Genomic DNA, 26,533 nt, shown 5'->3' with positions numbered 1-26,533 from the left:
AGTAATTTCTCCTGACTCAGCCTCAATTTCTGCGTCTGAGACCTGCACCTGATAATGGAATCAGGATCTCCCCCAAGGTGTGCTCCTCTGGCACACTCTCTCCAGAGTGGGTGTTGGTTTCATTCTCATTTGAGGTGAGGAGAGCCATGGCTGGAAGGCCAGGATGGTTCAACTCAAGGGCCTGCCTGCTTTCCCCCCTGAACCTTGGGTCCCACAAAACCAAGTAAGGGGCTGTCCTCAGTCCAGGTGGCTGAAAGAGATTGGATAGTGGAAGGCATGAAGCATACCCTTCCCAGGGCTGAGTGTGTGCTTTCCAACTATGTGAGGCCATGCCTGAGTTTCTAGAACAGAACAAACTCTCTTCCACATCAGAGCCTTTGAATTTGTTTCTCCCACTGCTGTCAATGCCCTTCTCCCCACCCCCACTCCCACCCCACCCCTTCAGACATCTAGCTTCCAGTCACTCAGGTCCCAGATGAAACACTATGTCTTCAAAGAGGTCAGCAGCCCACCATCATTACCTCCCCCACCATAACCTTTTGCTATCTTCATAACTCTCACTTCTCTCTGAAATTATTTTATTCATCTTCTTTTGTCTTTTTTGACATCAGTCTACCCCCCTCTACTACATCAGCTACACAAGGATAGAAATCTATATTTCATCTCTCCAACATTTCATCAGTGCCTATCACAGTGCAAGGTAAACAGTTGGGGTTCAGTTAATACTTGTCAAATGCAGGTGAGATTAAGAGGACAGGCTTGGGAATTGGGCAAGATTAAATCTTGCTTCAATCCTCAATTTCGTCAAGCTATTTATACTCACTGGGCTTCATTTCTCTGCTCTGTGAAATGGACACATCAGGATTGTTGAGTCAATGTGTAACTAGGTGGAAATAGCGCCAGTAAAGCCGGTAGCCAGGATAAGACCAAGTAAATGTTGGTTGGGGTTACTATTGTTAGACTCCTGGGTGTGACTAAGGCTCTGAAGTCCTTCCCTGACTTCCCTAGAGCCACACCTTCTATCAAGCTGAGTAAGGGTCAGCTAGAAGCCCCAGTGCACTCTCCCACAGTTGCTACAGCGCTAATCATTCAAGGGTTCACCTCTTCACCTCTTTATACCCCAACTCCCAGCCTAGTTTTACAGTCCCTCTCTCCTCTACAGAGCCTCCCTGGACACTCCCATGAGGGTCCTTTACTTTCTCCCACCTCTCCAGCCCCTCCCCATAGAGGTGAGAGTTGCTCATTCCTTCCAGACCACAGCTTCCTTCGTTGGGGGGATAGGGCCAAGTGTCGTTGAGTGTGGCGACCACGGAGGTGACTGGACATTGCTGACCTCAGTCAGCGCCGGCACTGGGGCTACACCGGAGCCCAGCTCGCCATATAAGACCGGGCTTTGGGGCTCTGTTCCCAGGACAGAGGAAACTCTGGCCTCTCCCAGGACTGGGAACGCCCAGCTAGTAGCGTGTGCACACAAGCCCGGTTGCAGTTCGTCACCATCTGTGGAAGAGGGGGGCGCGGCCCAAAGGTTCTAACAGCCGTTTTTAGCCCAGCCTGCTGACTCACACCTTCCTGGCTCCGCCCCGAAGAGGGGCTCCGGGGCCCCAGCCAGTGCCTTGAGGGTGGCAGTCTACAGCCAGCGAAAGCTGGCCGACCAGGCCGGAAGTGAGTGACCGCAGGCTCTCGGCGAAGGAAGCCGCCAAGCTCTAACTTTGCTATCCAGTTCACTTGAGGGTCTGGACGATTCCCGGCCGGCCGGGGTTGTGGGTAAACTGGTGCACTCTCCCCACAACAGGCCCACCTCTGCATCCCCCACGCCATGCGCAATAATTAGCTGCGAGCCCTGTAGACCTCCAAAAAAAGTGAAATGAATGAATGGGGAAAGAAGCAGGAGTTGGCAAAGTGGGAACGGAGTGGGTCCAAAGCGCGCCGGCAGAAGAAAAGAGCTCTTTAGAGTCATGAAAGAAACAGCGCGCGCGAAGTAAAAAGGTTGCTTGAAGAGGCCCTCCTCGAAACCAGATCGACCCTCCCCCTCCTTCACGTGTGGGACTCGGGATCCCCACCTGGCCTGCAGCACCTGGCAAGTCAAGACTGGATTGAACCATTTTATTACCTCCCCGGCCCCGAAACAAGAAGCGCCGGGCTGGCCGGTTGGGAAGGGCCATACCACTGACGCCGCGAGGGGAGCGCGGGCGGGTCGACTGCGAAGCAGGATGGCGGGGGGGCGGGAACAAGACCAAGGAAGTTCTCCCAGTGATGCTAAGTGAGCGGCAGGGGGAGCACGCCAGATGTAGGTTGGGAAATGCCAAGTGAGCCTTCCGCTGCAAGCTCAGTGCCTCCGCCTTCCGGCTGCCATCTCCAGGGCGAGCTGCTCGGCCCCCGGGACCCCTAGGGCCCGCGAGAGCCGTTCCTCGCTGGGCGTCAGCCAGGGTCCGGGAGAATCCGGAGTTTGGTCGTTGGGGTCCTCCGTGCGGCGCTCTGCAGCAGGAACCGCGGGGCCGTCGGCCGCCCCTTCTGGGCGAGGCTCCTGGCTGCCCCGGTTTGGGGGGGTCATACGGGGTCGTGGGTGCTGAAGTGGGGAAGAAGTGCTGGCGCTGCGAGTCTTCGTCATCTCTGGTTCCCCAGGATCTGGAATGCGATCTGGGGATGGCAGGACTGCGGATAAAATTGGGCGATAAGGTTGGGCAATGGGGATGGAGCTCTTTGGCCGAGGGTGGCCTGCAGACTCTAAGGGATGCAAAAGACAAAGACCCTGATACTTAGACAAAGGCATGGACACGCACTCCGGGAATTGGGGCCACACCTCAAGACCCGATGCTTCCTTTCCCCTCCTTTCCTGGATCCAGAACACTCCTCTCAGAAATCAATTCCAACAACCCCTAAATGCAGTCAAACCCTCCCATCTAGGATCCCAGACTCTCCTTGCTCATCCCATCATCCTCAACTCCCAGCCCTTACCCTAGTGGATCTCTCATCTTTCAGGACTAGTCTCCCTACCCTCTGGTTCCCTATCCCATCCCCTCTCCACTTAGACCTACTCTGTCTTCCCATCTGAGGACCACAACTCTTCCTTCTGAACACCCATTTTCACCCCAAACACCATCTTTTCTCTTCTCTCCCAGTACCTCAAAACCCTTCCCTCTGAAATCCACCCTTACTCCTACCCTGGGGCCCCTGTCTTCCCCTCCCCTTTTGAAAATACCATGACCCTCAGACACCGAGCCCCGATCCTCCCGGTTGAGACTACCAAGCCCTTCTAACGAGGTCCCCAGCCACTCCACTCTGTGACCCTCTTCTTCCCCTCACAGATCCCTGACCCTTCTCCCCTAGGAAACCCACCATCTTCTTTCTGGGGCCTTCCCACCACCTCAGGCTTGCCAGGGTGGGTTTCAGGAGGCCTGCTAAGCACAAGGCAAAGCCGGGGGCCACCTCTACGAATGCGATCCACGACCTCAACGTGAGTGAGGCCCTGAGTTGACTCTCCATTGATGTGAAGCACGAGGTCGCCGGCCTGCAAGAGTGCAAGGCAAGGGGTGTTGTAGGAAGGTCAAAATGGAGAGCACACCAACGGGAGAGGACAGGGCTGGCACCATTAAATGGAGGGTGCCTTATGGTTCACCTGCAAGCGACCACAGCGCTGAGCTGGTCCATCCTTCAGCAGCCGGCGCACTGCCAGCGGAGCATCCCCACCTGCATCTCGGCCTCCACTTAATGTGAAGCCAAAGCCAGCGGAACTGCGAATGAGTTCAACAGAGAACTGACCAGAGGCCTGGGGTGACTTCAAAGGAGGACGAGCTTTACCCTGGGTCACTTGGGGTGGTGCAGTACGTATACCCATGGTCTCTGACCGACGATGCTGGAGTAAAGACACAAGTGTACATACATTGCCAGTCCTGAGGCAGGTGGCCTTGATTAGGAGGACAAGGTGGTACCTGGGGACGCTGCTCCACGAAACTGGCATTAGGAAGGCGATTGTCTGTGACCTCTATCTCGGCAGAATACAGCATGCCAATGGCTGGGGGATGAAAAAGGCAGTCGGAAGGATACTATAAAGAAACGAGGACCTGTCTATTGAATTAATATTCTAGCCTCATCTCATTTCCGTCCCTTTAGGATGCACAGACTTGCTCATTCATTAAACTAGGCTCCGCCCACATGAATAACTATCTTGATTGCACCTTCTTAACTAATAACCCTGGCAACAGCTATTCTAGTATTCCCCAAACTTTCCTACTAATAACATGCAGATCCTACCTCTCATATTAAATCCTTAGGCCCACCCTACATGGTGCTTCTCCAGGATTCCAGCTGGTGAAGATATCAGGCCTTGCTCTCTAATTAGCCTGTAAAACCTCAACCTATTTCTGACAATTCGAGCCGCTCCCCCGGTGCGTTTATAGACTCCACCCCCTCGACTGACATTCCAGGCCCGCCGCTTAGCTAAATGCCCGCCCCCAAACCTCTCCAGGCCTGGCCTCCTCAAAAATACCACTTGAAACCCTTCTGAAGAAAGTAAAGATCAAACTCCGCACCAACAGCTAAATCTTGCAGCGTTCACCTTCTGAAATAACCCTCTCTATGTAACTCCAGGAGCTGGTGATGGACAGGGAGGCCTGGCGTGCTGTGATTCATGGGGTCGCAAAGAGTCGGACATGACCGAGCGACTGGACTGACTGATGTAACCTAGAGGAATATTCTAGTCTAACCCCAGCACTCTCAAATCACAGACGAGCCCGGGCCTCCCTACTCACACTCATTGGTCCCACCAAGGGGAGTAACTAACAATCCTGGGCCCGCCCCCTCAGAACCACGCTCCACTCCGACCACGCCCCCGGAAGGCCACGCTCCATCACTCACCCTCTTTGGGGCGCAGGCGCAAGGTGGCGCCGGCCCTGCGTACCAGCGCCGCCACGTCGGCCGCAGCTCGGGCCGCCAGGGGGCGAGCTTGCAGCCGCGCCAGGAACTGTCTGGCGCGGGGGCCCTCGGGCTGGGGACCGCCACCGCCTGCGCGAGTGAAAAGAACAGATCAGGTCCCACCCTGAGTCTCAGCGAACCCTCATGGCCCCCTACGATCAAAGACCTAGAATTCCCCTCAAGATCCCCGAGACCACTCCTTTTCAGAGTCCCGAAGGTCGCCGACTGTGCCTTTCACCTCCCTGGACCCCCGACTATCACGGGAATGCCCGTGGACCCCCGCCTGCTCCCGCGATATCCCTGGCGAGCTATTTAACTCCAGCACTCCTGGACACCTCCGCACACCCTGTGAATATCTCTGGAGGTTTCTGACGGGCCCCCCCCCCCCACAACCCCGGATTCCAAACTCTTCCCCCCAATATCCAGAAGGACTGCGATTCTCCCAGATGTCCCAACAGAACACGGTCTGCTCCCTGTGGCCCAGGCACCCCCGATGCCCCTCTAGATGTCCTAGGTAACCCTGCTGGTCCATGTAGCCCCGGATGGCCCCTCCACCTATCCCCAGAGGCTCCAGCCTAACCTCCCACAAGCCACCAGACACCCCCCCCCCGATTCCAACAGCCCCCCCCCCCCCGCCCAGTGCCCAGGTGTCCCCAGTGACCCTGGGCAGAACCCCCCAGCACATCTCCCCGGAGACTCCTGGGAGTCCCGGGGTCTGGTGCGCCGCCCCGCGGCGCAGGTGTGGGTGGGGGTGCGGCTCCTCGAGCCCAGCTGGGGTCGCTGGGCCGCTGCCCTCCGCCGCCGCCGCCGCCGCCGCCGCTCGCCGCCGCCGCCGCGGCCGCGGCTCGGGCGCCAGGGCGGCTTTGTTTACCACCTGTCAGAAGGAGAAGGTGAGGAGCAGACAGGAAGTGCGAGGGCTGGCAGGGACGTGCCCACTACCCTCCCACCCCGAGCCCGGTACCTCCTTTGCTTCCCCTAGGGTCCGTGCCGCCCCCCGGGCGCCGCTCCATGACCTGTACTTGGCCTGGTGGACGCACGGCCGCCCGCAAACGCGCTGGGAGCGCTCGGGAGCGCTCACCTGGTGGCCAGCTCGGGCCTGGACGTGGCTGAAGCCGGCCGGTCCCGTGCTCAGCGCCCCAACCAGCGCGGTGACCTACCTGGCAGCCGCCAAGGAGTCCTGGCCCTGGGAGCCAGCGCGCACTCTTGGCCTCGCCCTGCCTCAGCCGCTGCCTCTCTTTCCCATCACCAAGGGAAAACTCTTTCCACCTCGGGGATGTTGTTATTCCAGTGTCAGAGGGGAAAGTCGAGGCCCAGAGAAGTTAAAGGCCCCACCTGAGCTCTCACAACTAAAAATGGGGTGCAAAATGGGAATCCAAGTTTACCGAGGTGTACTGCAGCCTCCAACAGAGCTTTCCACATCTTACGTGGAAAGTCGCTCAGTCGTGTCTGACTCTTTGTGATCCCATGGACTGTAGCCTGTCAGGCTCCTCTGTCCATGGGTTCTCCAGGCAAGAATACTGGAATGGGTTGCCATGGCCTCCTCCAGGGGATCTTCCCCACCCAGGAATCGAACCCGTGTCTCCTGAGACTCCTACATTGGCAGGCGGATTCTTGACCACTGAGCCACCTGGGAAGTCCCTTCCACATCGTAGACACTCAGTCAATCAGCACTGAATGTTTCCCTACTGGGGAACTGGAAGAGTATGGTGGCCTGAGGAGTGGGGGCACCCTGAGAGTCGTTGGGAGCCCTGGGAGGTATCAGGGCCCTGAGCATGATAGGGTTGGTGGACCCCCAAAGTAGGGAAGGGCAGGTCTCCTGGAGAGTGGAGGGGCAGTAGGAGCCTGGACTTGAGGAAGCTTTGAAGGCATAGGGTGTGTGTTGGGGGTGGGGACACTAGCCAATGAGAGGGGAGTAATGAGGCTCCTCCTAGGTTTGCAATGGGGTGAGAGTGTCTGGAGACAAAGCCCCCAAGATGGAAGCCCATGGGCAGAGTGCTACTCTAGTGACAGGAGGAATGGGGAGGGGTGAGAGAAGGCCTGTGGCCACCACTTTGTGGAGGAAGAAACAGGCAAAAGATGTGAACACAAACTTTACCAAAGAACATATACAGATGGCAAATAAGCATGTGAACCTCGCTTAATATGATTAGTCTTTAGGTAATACAAGTTAAAATCATGGCAAAATGCCACTACACACATATTAGCATGGCCAAAGTTAATTAAACGTCTGACCATACCAACTGTATGTGAAGTTGTCCAGGAAATGGAACTCTCCTTTACTGCCAACTTTTTTTTCCTCTGGCTGTACCTCAAAATTTGTAGGATGTTAGTTTCCTGACAGGGAATCTAACTTAGGCCCTGGTCTGTAAAATCCCTGAGTCTTAACCAGGAAATTACCCCATATACTGTTGATGGAAATGTAAAATGGTACATAGCATCTTTAGGAATCAGTTTGGCAGTATCTTTAAAAAATTAAACTTACACATAGAATCTAGTCATTCTACTCCTAATGTATTTATGTATGAGAAATGAAAGCATATGTCTCTACAATATTTGTATACAAATGCTCATAGCAGCTTTATTTTTTGTCTTATTTATCTCAGGCTTCATAACAAAATACCATGTGACTTAAAAATTATTTCTCAGAGTTCTTAAGACTGGAAAATCAAAGATCTAGCTGCTTTCCAATTTGATTCCTGGTCAGGGCTCTCTTCTCAACTTGCAAATGATCGTGTTCACTCTGTATCCTCACGTGAAACAAAAACAGAGAGAGAGATCTTCCTCTTTTTTTATAATTTTATTTATTTACTTATTTTTGGCTGTGGTGGCCCTTTGTTGCTGTGCGAGCTTTTCTCTAGTTCTGGAGAGCGAGCAGGTACCACTCTCTAGTTAAGGTGCATGGGTTTCTCATTGTGGTGGCTTCTCTTGTTGCAGAGCCCGTGCTCTAGGACGTGCAAGCATCAGTAGTTGTGGCACATGGGCTCAGTATTTGTGGCTCCCAGGCTCTAGAGCACAGATCATTAGTTTGGTGCATGGGCTTAGTTGCTCTACAGTATGTGGGGTCTTCCTGGATCAGGGATTGAACCCGTGTCTCCTGCAATGGCAGGTGGATTCTTTACCAGGGAGCCACCTGGGAAGCCCCTCTTCCTCTTCTTATCAGGCCATATCCTATCAGATCAGGATGCCAGTCTTATGACATCATCTAAGAAAATTTTTAGCCATGCCCTGTGGCTTCTGGGATCTCAGTTCCCTGACCAGAGATTGAACTCGGTCCACAGCATTAAAAGTGCCAAATCCTAACTACTACAGGACCAGGGAATTCCCATCTTATGACATCATTTTACCTTATTTTCCTTCTAAAGATTCTATCTCCAGCTACAGTCACATTGGGGGTTGTTGCTGAGTCCTTAAGTTGTGTCCGACTCTTCAATGCTATGGACTGCAGCACACTAGGATTCACTGTCTTTCACTATCTCCCAGAGCCTCATGTCCATTGTGTCTATTCAACTATCAACATTGTGATACTATTCAACTATCTCATCCTCTGTCATCCCCTTCTCATCCTGCCTTCAATCTTTCCCAGTGTCAGGGTCTCTTCCAATGAGTTGGCTGCTTGCATCAGGCGGCCAAAGTATTGGAGCTTCAGCATCAGTCCTTCCAATGAATATTCAGGGTTGATTTCCTTTAGGATTGACTGGTTTGATCTCTTTGCAGTCCAAGGGACTCTAAAGAGTCTTCTCCAGCACCACAGTTCGAAAGCACCAAATTGGGGGTTGGGGCTTTAATATATGAGTTTTGGGGAGATACAAGTCAGTCCATAGAATATGTTAATAGCCAAAAAGTGAAAACAACCCAAGTGTCCATCAATAGGTGAATGGATCAACAAACTGGAATATTTATGCAGTAGAATAACACACTGCAATGAAAATGAATGTAGAATTTGGATGGATCTCAAAATATATTAAGTGAAATATAATCTGTACTCCCTACAGAGTACATTGTGTATAAAAATGTCCTCTTATCCTCATCCATCAGAGGGGAGACAGAATGAAAATCACCATCAGAGAAAGCTAACCATATCACACTAACTCAGGTATCCATGTGATTAGTTTGGTTAGTTTTCTGTTATTGTGGTTTTCTTTCTGTCTCCCCTCTGATAGATGAGGATAAGAGGCTTGTGCAAGCTTCCTGATAGGAGGGACTGGCTGTGGGGAGAACTGGGTCTTGCTCTGGTGTGCAGGGCCATGCTCAGTAAATCTTTAATCTGACTTTCTGCTGGTGGGTGGGACTGTGTTCCCTCCCTGTAGTTTGGCCTGAGGCAAAACTATGTAAGGGTAATGGTGACCTCCTCCAAAAGGACATATGTCAGTATGCAGCACCTCCAAGGACTGCTGCAGTCAGTGTCCCTGACCCGGTGGCAGGCCACTGTGGACCCACATCTCTACTAGAGACTGAAAACACTCACAGACAAGTCTGGCTAAGTCTCTTGTGAGGTCACTGCTATTTTCTCCTGGGTCCTTGTGCACACAAGATTTTCTTTGTGCCCTCCAAGAGTTTCTGTTTCACCAGTCCTGTAGAAGTTCTGTAATCAAATCCCACTGGCCTTCTAAGTCAAATTCCCTGGGGTTCTCAGTCCCTTTGCAGGATACCCAGGTTGGGAAATCTGTTGTGAGCCCTAGAACTTTCCTAACAGTGCAAGGCATAATTGTTTGGCATAATTGTTTTCCAGTTTGTGGGTCGCCTGTTGTGTAGCTCTATAGTGGGCTAATGGTGACCTCTTCCAAGAGGACTTACGCCACATGCTGCACCTCCTAGGACTGGTGCTGCCAGAGGCCCTGTCCCCACCGCAGGCCACTGCTGACCTGTGCCTCAGTAGGAGACACTCAAACATTCAAAGGCAGGTCTGGCTCCATCTCTTGTGAAGGTCATTGCTCCTTTCCCTGGGTCTTGGGGCACACAAGGTTTTGTTTGTGCCCTGGAAAAGGTCAGTTTTCATTCCAATCCCAAAGAACGGCAATGCCAAAGAATGTTCAAACTACTCACAATTGCATTTATTTCACATACTAGCAAGGTCATGCTCAAAAATCCTCCAAGCTAGGCTTCAATAGTATGTGAACCAAGAACTTCCAAATGTACAAGCTGGATTTAGAAAAGGCAGAGGAACCAGAGATCAAATTTCCAATATCCATTGGATCATAGAAAAGGCAAAATAATTCCAGAAAAATATCTACTTCTGCTTCTCTGACTATGCTAAAGCCTTGACTGTGTGGATCACAACAAATTATGGAAAATTCCTAAAGAGATGGGAATATCAGACAACCTTACCTGCCTCCAGAGAAACCTGTATACAGGAAAAGAAGCAACAGTTAGAACGAGACATGGAACAATGGACTGGTTCAAAATTGGGAAAGGAGTACGACAAGGCTGTATATTGTCCCCCTGCTTATTTAACTTATATAAAGAGTACATCATGCAAGATGCTGGGCTGGATGAAGCACAAACTGGAATAAAGATTGCTGGCTGCTGCTGCTGCTGCTGCTAAGTAGCTTCAGTCGTGTTCGACTCTGTGCGACCCCATAGACAGCAGCCCACCAGGCTCCCCTGTCCCTGGGATTCTCCAGGCAAGAATACTGGAGTGGGTTGCCATTTCCTTCTCCAATGCATGAAAGTGAAAAGCGAAAGTGAAGTTGCTCAGTCGTGTCCTATTCTTAGCGACCCCATGGACTGCAGCCTACCAGGCTCCTCCATCCATGGGATTTTCCAGGCAGGAGTACTGGAGTGGAGTGCCATTGCCTTCTCCGAAAGATTGCTGGGAGTAATATCAATAACTTTGGATATGCAGGTGATACCACCCTTATGGTAGAAGGCAAAGAGCTTTAGATGAAGGTGAAAGACGAGAGTGAAAAAGCTGGCTTATAACTCAACATTCAAAAAACTAAGATCATGGCATCTGGTTCCATCACTTCATGGCAAATAGGTGGGTAAACAGTGACTACAGACTTTATTTTCTTGTGCTCCAGAATCACTGTGGACGGTGACTGCAGACAGGAAATTAAAAGACACTTGCTCCTTGGAAGAAAAGCTATAACAAACCTAGAAGGCATATTAAAAAGCAGAGACGTTATTTGCCAACAAACATCTGTATTGTCAAACCTATGGTTTTTCCAGTAGTCATGTATGGATGTGAGAACTGGACCATAAAAAAGGCTGAGCGCCAAAGAATTGATGATTTTAAACTGTAGTTTTGGAGAAGACTCTTGAGAATCCCTCGGACTGCAAGATCAAACCAGTCAATCCTAAAGGAAATCAACCCTGCATATTCCTTGGAAGGACTGATGCTGAAGCTGAAGCTCCAATACTTTGGCCACTTGATGAGAGCGGCCAATTTATTGGAAAAGACCCTGATGCTGGGAAAGATAGAAGGCAGGAGGAGGAGGGGATGACAGAGGATGAAATAGGTGGATGGCATCACTAACTCAATGGACATGTGTTTGAGCAAGCTCTGGGAGATGGTAAAGGACAGGGAAGCCTGGCCTGCTGCAGTCCATGGGGTCACAAAGAGTTGGACATGACTGAACAACTGAACAAGTAAAGTGCAAACTGATACACAGTGGAAGAAAGTATATCAGTGTCAGGGGTGGGGAGGACAGCAGTAAGGAAAGAAGACTCACACGGGGCAGGAGAAAACATTTGGCAGTGAGGATTATGTTCCCTGTCTTGAGTGTAGTGATAATCTCACAGATGTAAACACTTTGAAACTGTGCCCCATAGGGTCAATGTTTCTGTTCTGGTGACAGAGATTCTTGAGCTTGTCTTATAGAACGGCAGATTTGGGAACAGCTTGTTAAAGATCACTCTGCTTTGTAACCTGCCTTCACTGACTTATATAAAGAGTACATATAAGAGTACTTATATAAAGAGTACCTATATAAAGAGTACATGCCTTAATTATTTTTTGACTCCTTCACCACTCCCTATTATCTATAGGTGTTATCACACCTCTGACATATAGGTTGCTATAATAATGAGGGCTTTGTGTTGTTTTTCAGGAACTTGGAATTAGATCTTGTCCAGTTCAAACTGGCTAAGATTGGTTGGGACCACCGACCCCAAACTGGGCCTGCACAGGAGTATGATGAATAACCTTTTCACATCACATGGTCCACCTTCAGATCATGGTGCACCTCCATTTTTGCACATGCATCCCCTGAAGCAGCATAAAACTCATATACACCCGCACAGAACACCTGTTAGGTCACCTTTTCCCTACCTCTAATCACTTTTTCCTGGGTCAAAGACAACCCTGCTTCTTTATCTCATAAATATCTCAAGCCGTGTGCCTTTTGGGAGGCACTTTCCTTTCTCTGCTGCAGATCTTGGTGTCTCATCCTTTGACTTGCTGCATGTTGAGCAAATGAAACTGGTTTTGTCACAGGTTCAAAACCTATCAAATTTTATGTCAATTAACCCGCAATCTCCTAAAGAAAAGAAAGATTTGCTTAAATTAATCAGAATTGGATGGGGTTGTTAGAGGGGCTGACCCACATCTATGAACCAAGTGATGCTAAAAGGGGCAAAAGGATTATTTTCAGGAATGGCTACAACTAAGAGGGGCGTTCGATTTTTTTCTTGCCTCACGGGGCATCTTAGTTCCCTGAACAAGTATTGAACCTGGAAGCAGTATATGAGAGTTCCATTTCCTGGACAACTTCACATACAGTTGGTATGGTCAGACGTTTAATTAACTTTGGCCATGCTAATATGTGTGTAGTGGCATTTTGCCATGATTTTAACTTGTATTACCTAAAGACTAATCATATTAAGCGAGGTTCACATGCTTATTTGCCATCTGTATATGTTCTTTGGTAAAGTTTGTGTTCACATCTTTTGCCTGTTTCTTCCTCCACAAAGTGGTGGCCACAGGCCTTCTCTCACCCCTCCCCATTCCTCCTGTCACTAGAGTAGCACTCTGCCCATGGGCTTCCATCTTGGGGGCTTTGTCTCCAGACACTCTCACCCCATTGCAAACCTAGGAGGAGCCTCATTACTCCCCTCTCATTGGCTAGTGTCCCCACCCCCAACACACACCCTATGCCTTCAAAGCTTCCTCAAGTCCAGGCTCCTACTGCCCCTCCACTCTCCAGGAGACCTGCCCTTCCCTACTTTGGGGGTCCACCAACCCTATCATGCTCAGGGCCCTGATACCTCCCAGGGCTCCCAACGACTCTCAGGGTGCCCCCACTCCTCAGGCCACCATACTCTTCCAGTTCCCCAGTAGGGAAACATTCAGTGCTGATTGACTGAGTGTCTACGATGTGGAAGGGACTTCCCAGGTGGCTCAGTGGTCAAGAATCCGCCTGCCAATGTAGGAGTCTCAGGAGACACGGGTTCGATTCCTGGGTGGGGAAGATCCCCTGGAGGAGGCCATGGCAACCCATTCCAGTATTCTTGCCTGGAGAACCCATGGACAGAGGAGCCTGACAGGCTACAGTCCATGGGATCACAAAGAGTCAGACACGACTGAGCGACTTTCCACGTAAGATGTGGAAAGCTCTGTTGGAGGCTGCAGTACACCTCGGTAAACTTGGATTCCCATTTTGCACCCCATTTTTAGTTGTGAGAGCTCAGGTGGGGCCTTTAACTTCTCTGGGCCTCGACTTTCCCCTCTGACACTGGAATAACAACATCCCCGAGGTGGAAAGAGTTTTCCCTTGGTGATGGGAAAGAGAGGCAGCGGCTGAGGCAGGGCGAGGCCAAGAGTGCGCGCTGGCTCCCAGGGCCAGGACTCCTTGGCGGCTGCCAGGTAGGTCACCGCGCTGGTTGGGGCGCTGAGCACGGGACCGGCCGGCTTCAGCCACGTCCAGGCCCGAGCTGGCCACCAGGTGAGCGCTCCCGAGCGCTCCCAGCGCGTTTGCGGGCGGCCGTGCGTCCACCAGGCCAAGTACAGGTCATGGAGCGGCGCCCGGGGGGCGGCACGGACCCTAGGGGAAGCAAAGGAGGTACCGGGCTCGGGGTGGGAGGGTAGTGGGCACGTCCCTGCCAGCCCTCGCACTTCCTGTCTGCTCCTCACCTTCTCCTTCTGACAGGTGGTAAACAAAGCCGCCCTGGCGCCCGAGCCGCGGCCGCGGCGGCGGCGGCGAGCGGCGGCGGCGGCGGCGGCGGCGGAGGGCAGCGGCCCAGCGACCCCAGCTGGGCTCGAGGAGCCGCACCCCCACCCACACCTGCGCCGCGGGGCGGCGCACCAGACCCCGGGACTCCCAGGAGTCTCCGGGGAGATGTGCTGGGGGGTTCTGCCCAGGGTCACTGGGGACACCTGGGCACTGGGCGGGGGGGGGGGGCTGTTGGAATCGGGGGGGGGGGGTGTCTGGTGGCTTGTGGGAGGTTAGGCTGGAGCCTCTGGGGATAGGTGGAGGGGCCATCCGGGGCTACATGGACCAGCAGGGTTACCTAGGACATCTAGAGGGGCATCGGGGGTGCCTGGGCCACAGGGAGCAGACCGTGTTCTGTTGGGACATCTGGGAGAATCGCAGTCCTTCTGGATATTGGGGGGAAGAGTTTGGAATCCGGGGTTGTGGGGGGGGGGGGGGGGCCCGTCAGAAACCTCCAGAGATATTCACAGGGTGTGCGGAGGTGTCCAGGAGTGCTGGAGTTAAATAGCTCGCCAGGGATATCGCGGGAGCAGGCGGGGGTCCACGGGCATTCCCGTGATAGTCGGGGGTCCAGGGAGGTGAAAGGCACAGTCGGCGACCTTCGGGACTCTGAAAAGGAGTGGTCTCGGGGATCTTGAGGGGAATTCTAGGTCTTTGATCGTAGGGGGCCATGAGGGTTCGCTGAGACTCAGGGTGGGACCTGATCTGTTCTTTTCACTCGCGCAGGCGGTGGCGGTCCCCAGCCCGAGGGCCCCCGCGCCAGACAGTTCCTGGCGCGGCTGCAAGCTCGCCCCCTGGCGGCCCGAGCTGCGGCCGACGTGGCGGCGCTGGTACGCAGGGCCGGCGCCACCTTGCGCCTGCGCCCCAAAGAGGGTGAGTGATGGAGCGTGGCCTTCCGGGGGCGTGGTCGGAGTGGAGCGTGGTTCTGAGGGGGCGGGCCCAGGATTGTTAGTTACTCCCCTTGGTGGGAGGGCTTCCCTGGTGCCTCAGAGAGTAAAGCGTCTACCTGCAATGCGGGAGACACAGGTTCGATCCCGGGTCGGGACGATTCCCTGGAGAAGCAAATGGCTAACCCACTCCAGTACTCTTTCATGGAAAGTTCCACGGTCGGAGGGGCCTGGTAGGCTACAGTCCATGGGATCGCAAAGAATCGTACACGAGTGAGCAACTTCACTTCTCTTGGTGGGACCAATGAGTGTGAATATGGAGGCCCGCGCTCGGCTGTGATTGGAGGGTCCTGGTTTTAGCCTAGAATATTCCTCTAGGAGGTGACATAGAGAGGGTTGTTGGAGTAGTTGAACGCTGCAAGATTAGCTGTGGGTGCGGAGCTTGATATTTACTTTCGTCAGCGGGGTTTCAAGTGGTATTTCTGAGGAGGCCGTGCCTGGAGAGGGTTGGGGCCGGCACTGGCTGAGGGGCAGGCCTGGAATGTTAGTCAAGGGGGCGGAGTCTATAAACGCACTGGGAGTGTGGCTGGGACTGTCAGGAATAATAGGTTGAGGTTTTATAGGTTTTACTGGTCTTCTCTCGTAGCTCAGTGGGTAAAGAATCTGCCTGTAATTCAATTCAGGAGACCCGGGTTTGATTCCTGGGTGGGATGATCTCCTAGAGTAGGAAATGGCAACCCATCTAGTATTCTTGCCAAATCCCATGGACAGAGGAAGTCTGGCGGGCTATATAGTGCATGGGGTAGCTATAGTGCATGAATCGGACACGACTCAGTGACTGCTGCTGCTGCTAAGTCGCTTCAGTCGTGTCCGACTCTGTGCGACCCCATCGACGGCAGCCCACCAGGCTCCCCCGTCCCTGGGATTCTCCAGCCAAGAACAATGGAGTGGGTTGCCATTTCCTTCTCCAATGCATGAAAGTGAAAATTGAAAGTGAAGTCGCTCAGTCGTGTCCGACTCTTAGCGACCCCACAGACTGCAGCCCACCAGCCTCCTCCATCCATGGGATTTTCCAGGCAGACTTAGTGACTAAAACCCGGCTAATTAGAGAGCAGGACCTGGAATCCTGGAGAAGCACGGCGTAGGGTGGGCCTAAGGGTTTAAAATGAGGGGCAAAAATCTATGTTTTATTTGAGGGATGTAGGAAATTTGGAGGATTGCTTGAATATTTATTGCCAGGGTTGTTAGCTAAGAAGGTGGGATCAGGATGGTTATTCGGGTGGGTGGAGCCTGGATGATTACTAGGGTCTCTTACGAGTGGTGAAACCCGGATGTGAATTCAAAGAGAAGCGGCTAGAATGTTTATATAGGGAAGAGCCCTATCCAGTTTCACAGGACCATCATTAAAATTTTTCTTTAGCAATGTGGGAGACCTGGGTTTGATTCCAGGAAGATCCCCTGGAGAAGGGAATGGCTATCCATTGCAGTATTCTTGCCTAGAAAATCCCGGACAGAGGAGCCTGGCCAGCTACAGTCCATGGGGTTGCAAAGAGTCAGATAGGACTGCAGGACTAACACTAGTCTCTTTTATTCTTTAGCCCTTAGAATACCAGAAGGACAATGACATCGTGGATTTGTCCCAAGATGCCCTTGCCTCCTAGGAAGAGTTACTGGCATGTCAAGTACAGTTGGTTTTAAAAGTCTTGCGTTGCACTTCCCTGGTTGTGCAGTGGCTAACGTTCAAGGCTCCCAATATAGGGGGCCAGGTTCAATTACCTTGGGGAATTGGATCCTAAGTAACTAAGACCTTGCACAGCCAAATAAATAAGTATTTAAAAAAAAAAACTTGTGTAATTTTGGGAAGCTTGAACTATTCATCTTGCCAATATTTCTTCCATGAATCTTGGGTTATTGGATTGTGAGAGAGGGTGGAAGAGAAGGATGGGAGCTGCAGGAGAGCACTGAACAGGGCCATGCTGAGAATCCAGCACAAGCTTTGAGTCAGTATTGGATGTCTCTCCATTTATTTAGGTCTTCTTTAATTTCTTTCAACAATGCTTTGCATTTCCTAGAGTACAATTTTTATGCTTCTTTTGTTAAATTTGTTCCAAAGTATTTTTATTATTTTCAGGCTGTTGTGAATGAAGTTATTTATTTCATTCTTGTCTACAGAAATACAATTTATTTTTGTATATTGATTTTCAATCCTGTAACCTCGTGAAACTTATTAGTTCTAATTGTTTTTCAGTTGGTTCCTTAGGATTTTCTATGTAATGACATTTGCAAATAGGGATGGTTTTATTTGTTAAAAAGGAAACAATCAATGCAAAATGGAGTGACTTGTGCTAAGCTCCACTGATATTTAATATCTAACCTAATTGTACTTGCAGGCTATCCTAGGAATTGAATTTTAAGCCAATTAGTCTGTGAGGTTTTTTTTTTCTCCTGGTCAGCACTAGTGAGGTAATCTGCTTAAGACATCCTCCCTTCCCTTCCCCTGAAGGGAAGGTGACCTTCCCAGAAATAATTCACTGTTTAAATTGTGGTTTAGTCACTAAGTCCTGTCTGACTGTTGGGATCCCATGGACTGTAGCCCACAGTCTGCTCTGTCCATGGGATTTCCCAGGCAAGAATGCTGGAGTGGGTTGCCATTTCCTTCTCCAGGGAATCTTCCTGACCCAGGGATTGAACATGCATCTTTGGCATTGCAGTCTCCTGCATTGCAAGTGAATTCTTTGCCACTGAACCACTTACTTGTCCTTTCTTTTGTCAACATTTTCCAATATGGATGCCTTTTATTTTTCTTGCCTACTTTTCCCAACTAGAATTTCAGGTACAATATTGAATAGAAGTAGCAAGAGCAGACATTGTTTTATTCCACATCATGGGTACAAAGTATACAGAGTTTCATGATTGAGTAAAATTTTAGCTGTTTTCTGGACCCACTGTTTATGATAAGAAGCCTGCTTGGGACTTTCCTGGTGGCCTAGTGGATAAGAATCCACCTGCCAGTGCAGAGGACAAGGGTTTGATCCCTGGTGCGGGAAGATTCCACATGTGTTGATGTCCTTTAATGGACCGGAACCTGGTGGTCTGGAATCGACGATGAGAAAGTCAAAGGAGAGAGGCTAATATTTCCTGGGTTGCAGCCGGCTTTTGCGTTCCAGGAAATCAGCCAGAAATAGAGAGAGAGAGAGAGAGAGAGAGAGAGAAAGAAAGAAAGACACGGGACCAAAGCTCTGATGGAACAAAGGTGTTTTAATCAACATGGTGTGGGGATATATACTGTAGTTATTCTCAGCAAAGATAAAGATTAAAATTCCAGACTTAACAAAACATAGGCGATCCATATTAAAGAGAGAGTTGTAAACAATCACTTTTACCCTGTGGTTCATAAGAAGGAAGAGGGTACTTATCACCATATTGAAAAACTAACGAAGGAAATGCCTGGATCCCTGAGCCCCGGGAGAGGCTTGCCTATAAGGAACAGAGGATTCCTGACAGATCCAGAACAGCACACAGGAAGCCTCCTGTTAAATGCTTCCTGACACACATGCCAAGGAGCAACTAAAGCCCTTGAGCCACAACTACTGAGCCCGAGTGCTGCAACTACTGAAGCCCCTGTGTCCAGAGCCTGTGTACCGCAATGAAAGAAGCTATCCCAGTAAGAAGTATGTGTACCGCAAGGAAAAGTAGCCCCCGCTCACTGCAACTAGACAAAGTCAGTGAGTAGCGATGGAGACCCAGTGGAACCAAAAAAAGAAGACTGCTTGTAATATTAGTTACCTTGGGGTTACCTTGTAGATTAGTCATTTTTCTCTTTGTTCTTTCAAGGTTTTCTCTTTGGAGTTTAACATTTTTGACTATGATGTGCCTAGGTATCTATTTCTTTGCATTTATCCTGCTTGGAGTTGGTTAAGCTTCTTGGACATGTAGATTTTAGCTATTACTTCTTTGAATCTTTTTGGCTCTTCTCTCTGTCTCCACTTCTGCTTCCCCATTACACATATGCTGGTGCACCTAGTCGTGTCCCATATTTGTCTGATGCTCTATTCATTTTTTTCTTCATTCCTTTCACAATCTGTTCTTCAAATTGCATAATTTGCATTGAACTCTCTTCTAGTTCACTGCTCCTTTCTTCTGCTAGCCCCAAAGAGCTACTTTTAGTCCTTCCGCTTATTTTTTTTTTCATTTTGGTTATTGTCCTGTAGATGAAAAACTAATTGGTTGATCCAAAAAAGAAATGAAACATTTTATTCAAGTCAAATTTGAGGATTATAACCTGGGAAGAGCATCTCAGAAAGCTCTGAGAACTGTTCTGGCCCTTAGAAGTCAAGATACAGTTATATGTTTTTTGAGACAGAGGGCTATACATCAAGTGATGTATGATGGTTTACATAATCCAGATCTAAGCATCATCATGGTAGGTCATGTTACAAGATCAAGAAAGAATATTGTCTTTTAAGGAGTTGTCTTGTTGATGCTTGAACCCACTGTCTTTTAATTAAGATTTTTGCAGGAAGGGGGACCCCTTCCAGGGCCTCAGAGTGGACTCTTGTCTAATACTCTGTTAGACAGTTCACTCAGAAAGGAATTGTCTGAGGAGAACCCTGTGCTGACAAAGCAAGAGACTGTATTGGGAAAGGGCATCTGGGTGGAGAGCAGGAGGGTAAGGGAACCCAGGAGAACTACTCTGCTATGTGGCTCACAGTCTCGGGTTTTAGTTAATTTTGGGGTTATCTCTGGACCATGACTCTGACTCAGAGTCCCTCTTCCATGGCATGCACACTGCTCAGCCAAGATAGATTCCAGCAAGAAGGTTTCTGGGAGGTTGGTAGGATATATGGACTGGCGTCCCCCTCTCTCCTTTCCTGAATTATTTCGGTTGTTGGTAGCTTGTTAGTTCTCTGTTCTTTACCAGGACCTCCTGTTGTTAAGATAGTTCATGCAAGTTGTTACTGTGTGCCTGGCCAGGGCAGGCAGTTTCAGTTAGTGCTTCCCTAACAAAATCACTCACCTGGCATCAGGACTTACTGAAGCTCAGGTTCTTTATGTCTCAGCACAGAAGGAATTCAGAAAGAGACAAAGCAATGGGCAAGAAGTAGGCATATTAATGTAGGACTCTTATGAGGGAGACAAGCGTGCAGGCAAGGGGCACTGCCCCAGGAACTAAGTGGGAAAGTAGGTTTATTTAGGGAGATACACACTCCATAGATGGGCTTCTCATTGCTGTGGCTTCTCTTGTTGTGGAGCATAGGCTCTAGGGTGCACAGGCTTCAGCAGTTGTAGCATGAGGGCTCAGTAGTTGTGGCTTATGGGCTTAGTTGTCCCATGGCATCTGGAATCTTCCCAGACCAGGGATCAAATCTGTGTCCCCTGCATTGGTAGGTGGAATCTTTACCACCGAGTCAGCTGGGAAGCCTTGTAACTTTATTTCTTTACTGATATCCCCTATTTGATGAGATATTGTTTTCATACTTTCCCTTACATCTTTATACATGATTTCTTACTTCTTTCAGCAAATTTAATAGCTGATTTTGAAACTGCACATCTCAGATTTGGACTCAAACCCAGCTGAGACCCAGACTGGGCCTTAAACCCATTGCCTTCTCATTGAAATCACACACCTGGTCTCAGGACTTAATGGAGTTCAGGTTCTTTATGTCTCATCACAGAAAGAATTGAGTGAGAGACAAAGTGATAGGTAAAAAGTGGGTGTATTTAGAGATATACATTCCATAGACAGAATGGAGTCCATCTCAAAAGGCAAGAGTGGCCTTGGGAGAAACACACTCCACAGACAGAGTGTGGACCATCTCAGAAGGTGAGAGGCCCTGAAATAAGGTGTAGTTAGTTTTCATGGGCTGAGTATTTCATAGACAAATGACTGGGAGGATTATTCCAACTATTTTGGAGAAGGGGCAAGGATGTCCAGGATTTGGGCCACAACCCACTTTTTTGCTTTTTTATGGTTGGTCTGAGAACTGTCATGGTGCCTGTAGGTGTGCCATTTAGCATGCTAATATATTAAAATGAGCATATAATGAGGCTCAAAGTCTACTGGAAGTCAAATCTTCTGCCATCTTGGACCTAGTTGGTTCTAGTCATTTTATGTCATATCCTCAACTGGTATGTAATTCTTTTAAAGGTCGTGCCCTGCCCTCTTCCCTCCTGTTTCACTTTGAAGTTTATCTGCTAGGTCTAACATTTGAGTCCTCTAATAGTTTCTGTTTCCTGCTGTTCCTGCCACTTTTCTTGTTTCTTTGCATGTTTCATAATTTTCTGTTGAAAACTAAACATTTTGTATAATATATCATAACAACTCTATATATAGAGCTATCCATTTTTGTTATAATTTCCTTGTTTACTGTTTAGTGGCTTGACTGGACTAATTTAGTTAAATCTGTTTCCACCTTATAAACTTCTTCAAAGGGTTCAGCTTTGGGCATGAACATAGTCCCTTTCATGGATCACAGCTTTGTCATGGTAAAGGGGCTTATGTAACTCAGTGAAGCTAGGAGCCATGCAGGGCCACCCAAGACAGATGGGTCATAGGGAGGAGTTCTGACAAACCCTGGTCCACTGGAGAAGGAAATGGCAACCCACTCCAGTGTTCTTGCCTGGAGAACCCCATGGACAGTATGAAAAGGGAAAAAGATATGACACCAGAAGATAATGCCCCTAGGTCAGAAAGTGTCCAATATGCTACTGGGGAAGAGTGAAGAGCAATTACTAATAGCTCTAGTAAGAATGAAGTGGCTGGACCAAGGTGGGAATGATGCTCAGCTGTGGATGTGTCTGGTAGTGAAGGTAAAAGTTGATACTATAAAGATCAATATTGCATAAGAACCTGGAATGTTAGGTCCAAGTGTTAGTTGCTCAGTTGTGTCTGACTCTTTGTGACCCCATGGGGTGTAGACCACCAGGCTACATTGCTGAGTCTTAGTCAGATAAAATGTTTTTTTTTTTTTTTTCTTTAAGCCCAGAGCTGATGATTACACAACAAGACAACTCAGCTTAAACTCCGTACTAAGGTACTAAGGATTATATCGGCTTCCCTTGTGGCTCATTGTTTACCACAAAAACATGTGGTAGAGAATCCACCTGCAATGCAAGAGACCTGGGTTTGATCCCTGGGTTGGGAAGATCCGCTGGAGAAGGGAAAGGCTACCCACTCCAGTATTCTGGCCTGGAGAATTCCATGGACTGTACAATCCAGGGGTCACAAAGAGTCTGACAAGACTGAGTGATTTCACTTTCACTTTCAAGGATTAGATAACAATGTATCCTGCTTGAGGATAGTTTCTCCTTGAAAACCTTCTGACTAACCCTGTTATCTTAAAATGTACATTATGATAGTGGGTCTGGTAAGATCTTTCTATTGTTAGTTCTAATCCTGTCATCTTAAAATGTAAATTGTGGGAGTGGGTCTAGGAAGATTTTTATAATCTTGAGATATTCTTTTGATTTATTGTAATAGCCAATTTAAAAAGTATATAGCTCCCTAGCTAAGACTAGCAAGTGGGGCACTCTCCACCCCTTTCTGATGTCTGTGTCAGAAGCTTTCTCTGTCCCTTTTCATTGTAACAAAACTTCTGCCACACAAGAGCCCTGAGTGGTAAAGCCTGGTCTCTGGTCCCAAATCTAAATCTTTTTCTTTAGAGATCATGAATCTGACATCGTTCACCGTAAGCTATCAATACTATACCTAACTTAACTGCCACTGAAGTTTTACAATACTCTGGGGCATAACTTGTTCTAATTAGCCAATTAAAATCTTATTCCATTAAAGTCAGGCCCCTTATTCAACTAAAATATTGGGTAGTCTTTTTAATCTTTTTTTTTAAGTGTAGTTGGTTTACAATGTTTAAGGTGTAAGCATGGTGTAGTCTTTGAGAACAGCTTTTTTTTTTTTCCTTGAGAGGAGTCTTTGTAGCTTGCTCTGCCCCTAGAAGGACTCGTCAGCTGTTTCTCCCTGTTTTGCCTGTTGCTATCTTAATGGCTTCTAAAGCTCTTGTTCTTCAACTTCTTGACTTTCTGTTTCAAATAAAGTCAGTCCTCTAAGGGAAAGCTGTTAAACTCTCTGTTCTTTATATTCTCCCTCAAGAGTTGCGGGTCTATCAGAAGCCCACCTCTCTTAGAGTGACCAACACTCCTCTTCTATGAGCAGGGAGCTGGGGAGGTTATATCCTTTGGTATTATCTGCTTGTCTTTCCCAGTGTGGAACCTCCACTCTAACAGTAAGCTATGGAGTGGACAATTGGGGCCCAATATTCTTGGTCTGCCATACTGGGGTACAGTTTCATCCTTATGAACAGGGTCTGGGTGGTGGAAGAGAGCCCCAGGCCTCTTAGTCATGCCTTCCCAGAATAGTTTCTGTAATATGGGGCTGAGCAGATGAGACATGTTGGTTACCTGCCCCTCCTGAGGAGAAATCACTGTCCTAGACCAGGAGCTGGCAGGGGGAGAGCCCCATGTTCTTGTCCACACTCTTGGAGTAGAGCTTCTATCACACTGAGCTGGCATGTAGGGAGGGAGCAAGTCATAATTAAAGTGCCAGACTCTTGGTGTTCTTATAGTGATTTATTGGATTTTCTTGAACAAATGTTTCTCCATTTCCTATATGCCCTTATGCAATTCCCAAAGACTTTATGGAGTTGGTTAAACTCAACATAGCTCATTATTAGAGAAATGCAAATCAAAACTACAATGAGGTATTACCTCACACCAATCAGAATGGCCATCATAAAAAAAAAAAAAAACAAAAAAACTACAAACAATAAATCTTGGACAGGATGTGGAAAAGGAAAACCCACTGCACGGTTTGTGGGAATGTAAATTGATATAGCCACTATGGAGAACAGTATGGAGATTCCTTAACGAACTAGGAATAACACTACCATGCGTGTGCTTAGTCACTCAGTCGTGTCCGACTCTTTGTGACCCCATGGACTGTAGCCCACCAGGCTCCTCTGTCCCTGGGGATTCTCCAGGCAAGAATACTGGAGTGGGTTGCCATACCCTTCTCCAGGGGATCTTCTTGACCTGGGAATCAAACTGGGGTCTCCTGCATTGCAAGCGGATTCTTTACCAGTTGAGCTACCAGGAAAGCCCAATCCCACTACTGGGCATATACCCTGAGAAAACCATAATTCAGAAAAATACATGTATCCCAATGTTCATAGCACCACTGTTTTCATATTTACAATAGCCAGAACATGGAAGCAACCTAGATGTCCATCAACAGATGAATGGATAAAGATATAGTACATACATATAATGGAATACTACTCAGCCATAAAAAGAAATGAATTTGAGTCACTTGTAGTGAGCTGGATAAACCTAGAGTCTGTCATACAGAGTGAAGTAAGTCAGAAAGACAAAAACAAGCATCATATACTAATGTATTTATATGGAATCTAGAAAAATAGTACTGATGAACCTATTTACCAAGAAGTCATGGAGACACAGACAGAGAGAACGGACTTGTGGACACAGCAAGGGAAGAGAGGGTGGTACGAATTGAGAAAGTAGCAGTGGTTTATATACACTATCATGTGTAAATTAGAGAGCTTGTGGGAAGCTGCTATATAACAGGGAGCCCAGCCTGATGCTGTGTGACCACCTAAAGGGGTGGAATGTGGGCCGGTAACTGAAACTCAAAAGGGAGGGGAGATATATATAATTATGACTGATTTGCGTTGATGTATGGCAGAGACCACCACAACATTGTAAAGCATTTATCTTCTAATAAAAAATAAAAGAATAAAAAGAAGTAAAACAAAAAAACTTTCACTAGTGTTGGTTGCTTTGTTGAGGATAAGGCCCACCAAGCTCCTAGTACTACTATTCTGAATTCTCTATTTTTAAAAAATAGTGAAATAGAGAACATACATACTACATACACAAACAGTTTGACAAACTGTAAAATCAATACCTGTGTAACTCTCACTAGGTTAAATAACATTATTAATTTTCTAGAAATTCCTACATACTCCTCAGATTGCTTTTTCCATTTAACACAATACTGTAACTATTGTTCCTTGTCAAACCACGAAGAATTTTTAAACCATTTTAGTCAGGGTATAATGTAGATTCACTCATTAGCATACAGAATATCCTGCTCCAATTTTCCATTCTTTCCTTCAGATCTAGTCTTAGAAATGTAGTCACTGAGTCAGGGAAGGCATGTATATTATTATACTGCCCTGCATAAATGTCGAATCAATTTGTGCCCTTATTAACAATGTATGAACGTGCCCGTTTTCTTCTATCTTTAGTAGCTCTAGGATTCATCCATAGTACTTACTATTTTGTGATCTTGGCCAACTCAGCCTCTCTGGGCTGCAGTTCTCTTACCTGTAAAATGGATTTTTAAACTAGTTCCTACCTCACAGAATCCTTGGGAGACTAAGTGAGTGCTTAGATGGGCAATTGGCATAGAGAACCCACAGTAGAAGTGTTTGTCTTTTTAATTTTACCAGTGAGTTAAGAGAAGAACAGCACTTTATTATTTATTTGTTTGCATTGCTTTGAGTGTTTATTTATTTATTTGGCTGTGCTGGATCTTAGTTGCAGCATGTGGGATCTTTAGCTACAAGACCAGGGATTGAACCTGGGTCCCTCATATTGGGAGCCCAGAGTCTTAGCCACTGGACCACCAGGGAAGTCTCTGCTTTGAGTATTAGTGAGGTTGAGAATCTTTACATGTGCTTCATGACTATTTGTATTTCTCATTTCGTGAACCATCTAATTCTGTCTGCTCCCACTTTTTAGTTGGGAATTGCTTTCCTTTTATAGTTATTGAACTACAGGAGTGCTTTGTGTATTGAGCACGTTGTCTCTATACCTTTGATATACATTATTTTTCTAAAATACAAATTTTGTCATGCCACATAACCTTCGCATGGCACCCTTATCACATGCAGCAGAAAGTCTTTGAGGATTTGAGTCAGTTGTAGTGAGGTGGCCAAACTCCAGCCCATCACTCCAGCTTCATTTCCTGCCATCTTTCAGAATGCTTTCTGAATCTTCATCCCATCTTAGAAGTGGTATCATGTAAACCTATCCCCTCTGTCTTCTCAGCCACCCCTTCCCACAGTCCTTTATGTCTGCAGTCATAACCACGCTTGGAACCATGGATTGTCCCATTATCCCATAAGAGTACCTGGAGGGAAGAGTATATAATAGGGTAGGTGCTCAATTCATGTTATTCAATGAACAAAAGAATAAATGGTTGAATGTGCAAAAGTTTCCTATAGTCTTCTTACACTGCATGGTAAGCAAGTACTTTTCTTAATGCTTGCAAATAGAAAAAAAATTCCTGATTTTGTTTTCAGAATAAAGGAAAAACAGAAAAAAAGTGTCTTTTCTCCCACTATATTTTCACCATGAAGACTAGGGTAGCTTGGCATGATCTCTGTGGTACATGTCAAGAGTTAGTCACAAATCAAGTGTGAACCAAGTGAGACGGTAAGATTCTCAGGGACCTCTGGCCCCAGCCTGTGTAAGCCTGTATTGTGCACACTATCTCAGGTGGCTGCTTCAGGAAGTGGGTATCACTTCAGCCATGGACAGTTAGCCTCC

General features: G+C 48.2%; 1 protein-coding gene across 4 annotated transcripts; it reads right to left on the bottom strand.

Annotated features, from left to right (window-relative positions):
- Nucleotides 1-2,094: 2,094 nt before the first annotated feature.
- On the bottom strand, nucleotides 2,095-6,004 carry MAGIX (MAGI family member, X-linked). Of its 4 annotated transcripts, XM_052663326.1 has the most exons (6): nucleotides 5,873-6,004; nucleotides 4,855-5,001; nucleotides 3,930-4,012; nucleotides 3,617-3,853; nucleotides 3,337-3,508; nucleotides 2,095-2,652 (listed from the first exon to the last, which is right to left on the bottom strand). In XM_052663326.1, exons 1-6 carry the CDS (start codon nucleotides 5,919-5,921, stop codon nucleotides 2,327-2,329), a joined length of 1,014 nt encoding a protein of 337 aa, XP_052519286.1. In that variant the 5' UTR covers nucleotides 5,922-6,004; the 3' UTR covers nucleotides 2,095-2,326. The 4 variants fall into 4 exon arrangements, with proteins under 4 accessions (XP_052519286.1, XP_052519290.1, XP_052519288.1 ...); XM_052663330.1 differs by lacking the exons at nucleotides 4,855-5,001; nucleotides 5,873-6,004 and adding an exon at nucleotides 4,252-4,375; XM_052663328.1 differs by lacking the exons at nucleotides 4,855-5,001; nucleotides 5,873-6,004 and adding an exon at nucleotides 4,530-4,655 and having other exon boundaries at nucleotides 3,617-4,012.
- Between the last annotated feature and the right edge of the window lie 20,529 nt (nucleotides 6,005-26,533).

Source organism: Budorcas taxicolor, chromosome X (genome assembly GCF_023091745.1).
Source record: "Budorcas taxicolor isolate Tak-1 chromosome X, Takin1.1, whole genome shotgun sequence".
Taxonomy (NCBI): Eukaryota; Metazoa; Chordata; class Mammalia; order Artiodactyla; family Bovidae; genus Budorcas; species Budorcas taxicolor.
This window is presented reverse-complemented; position numbering and strand designations above follow the sequence as displayed.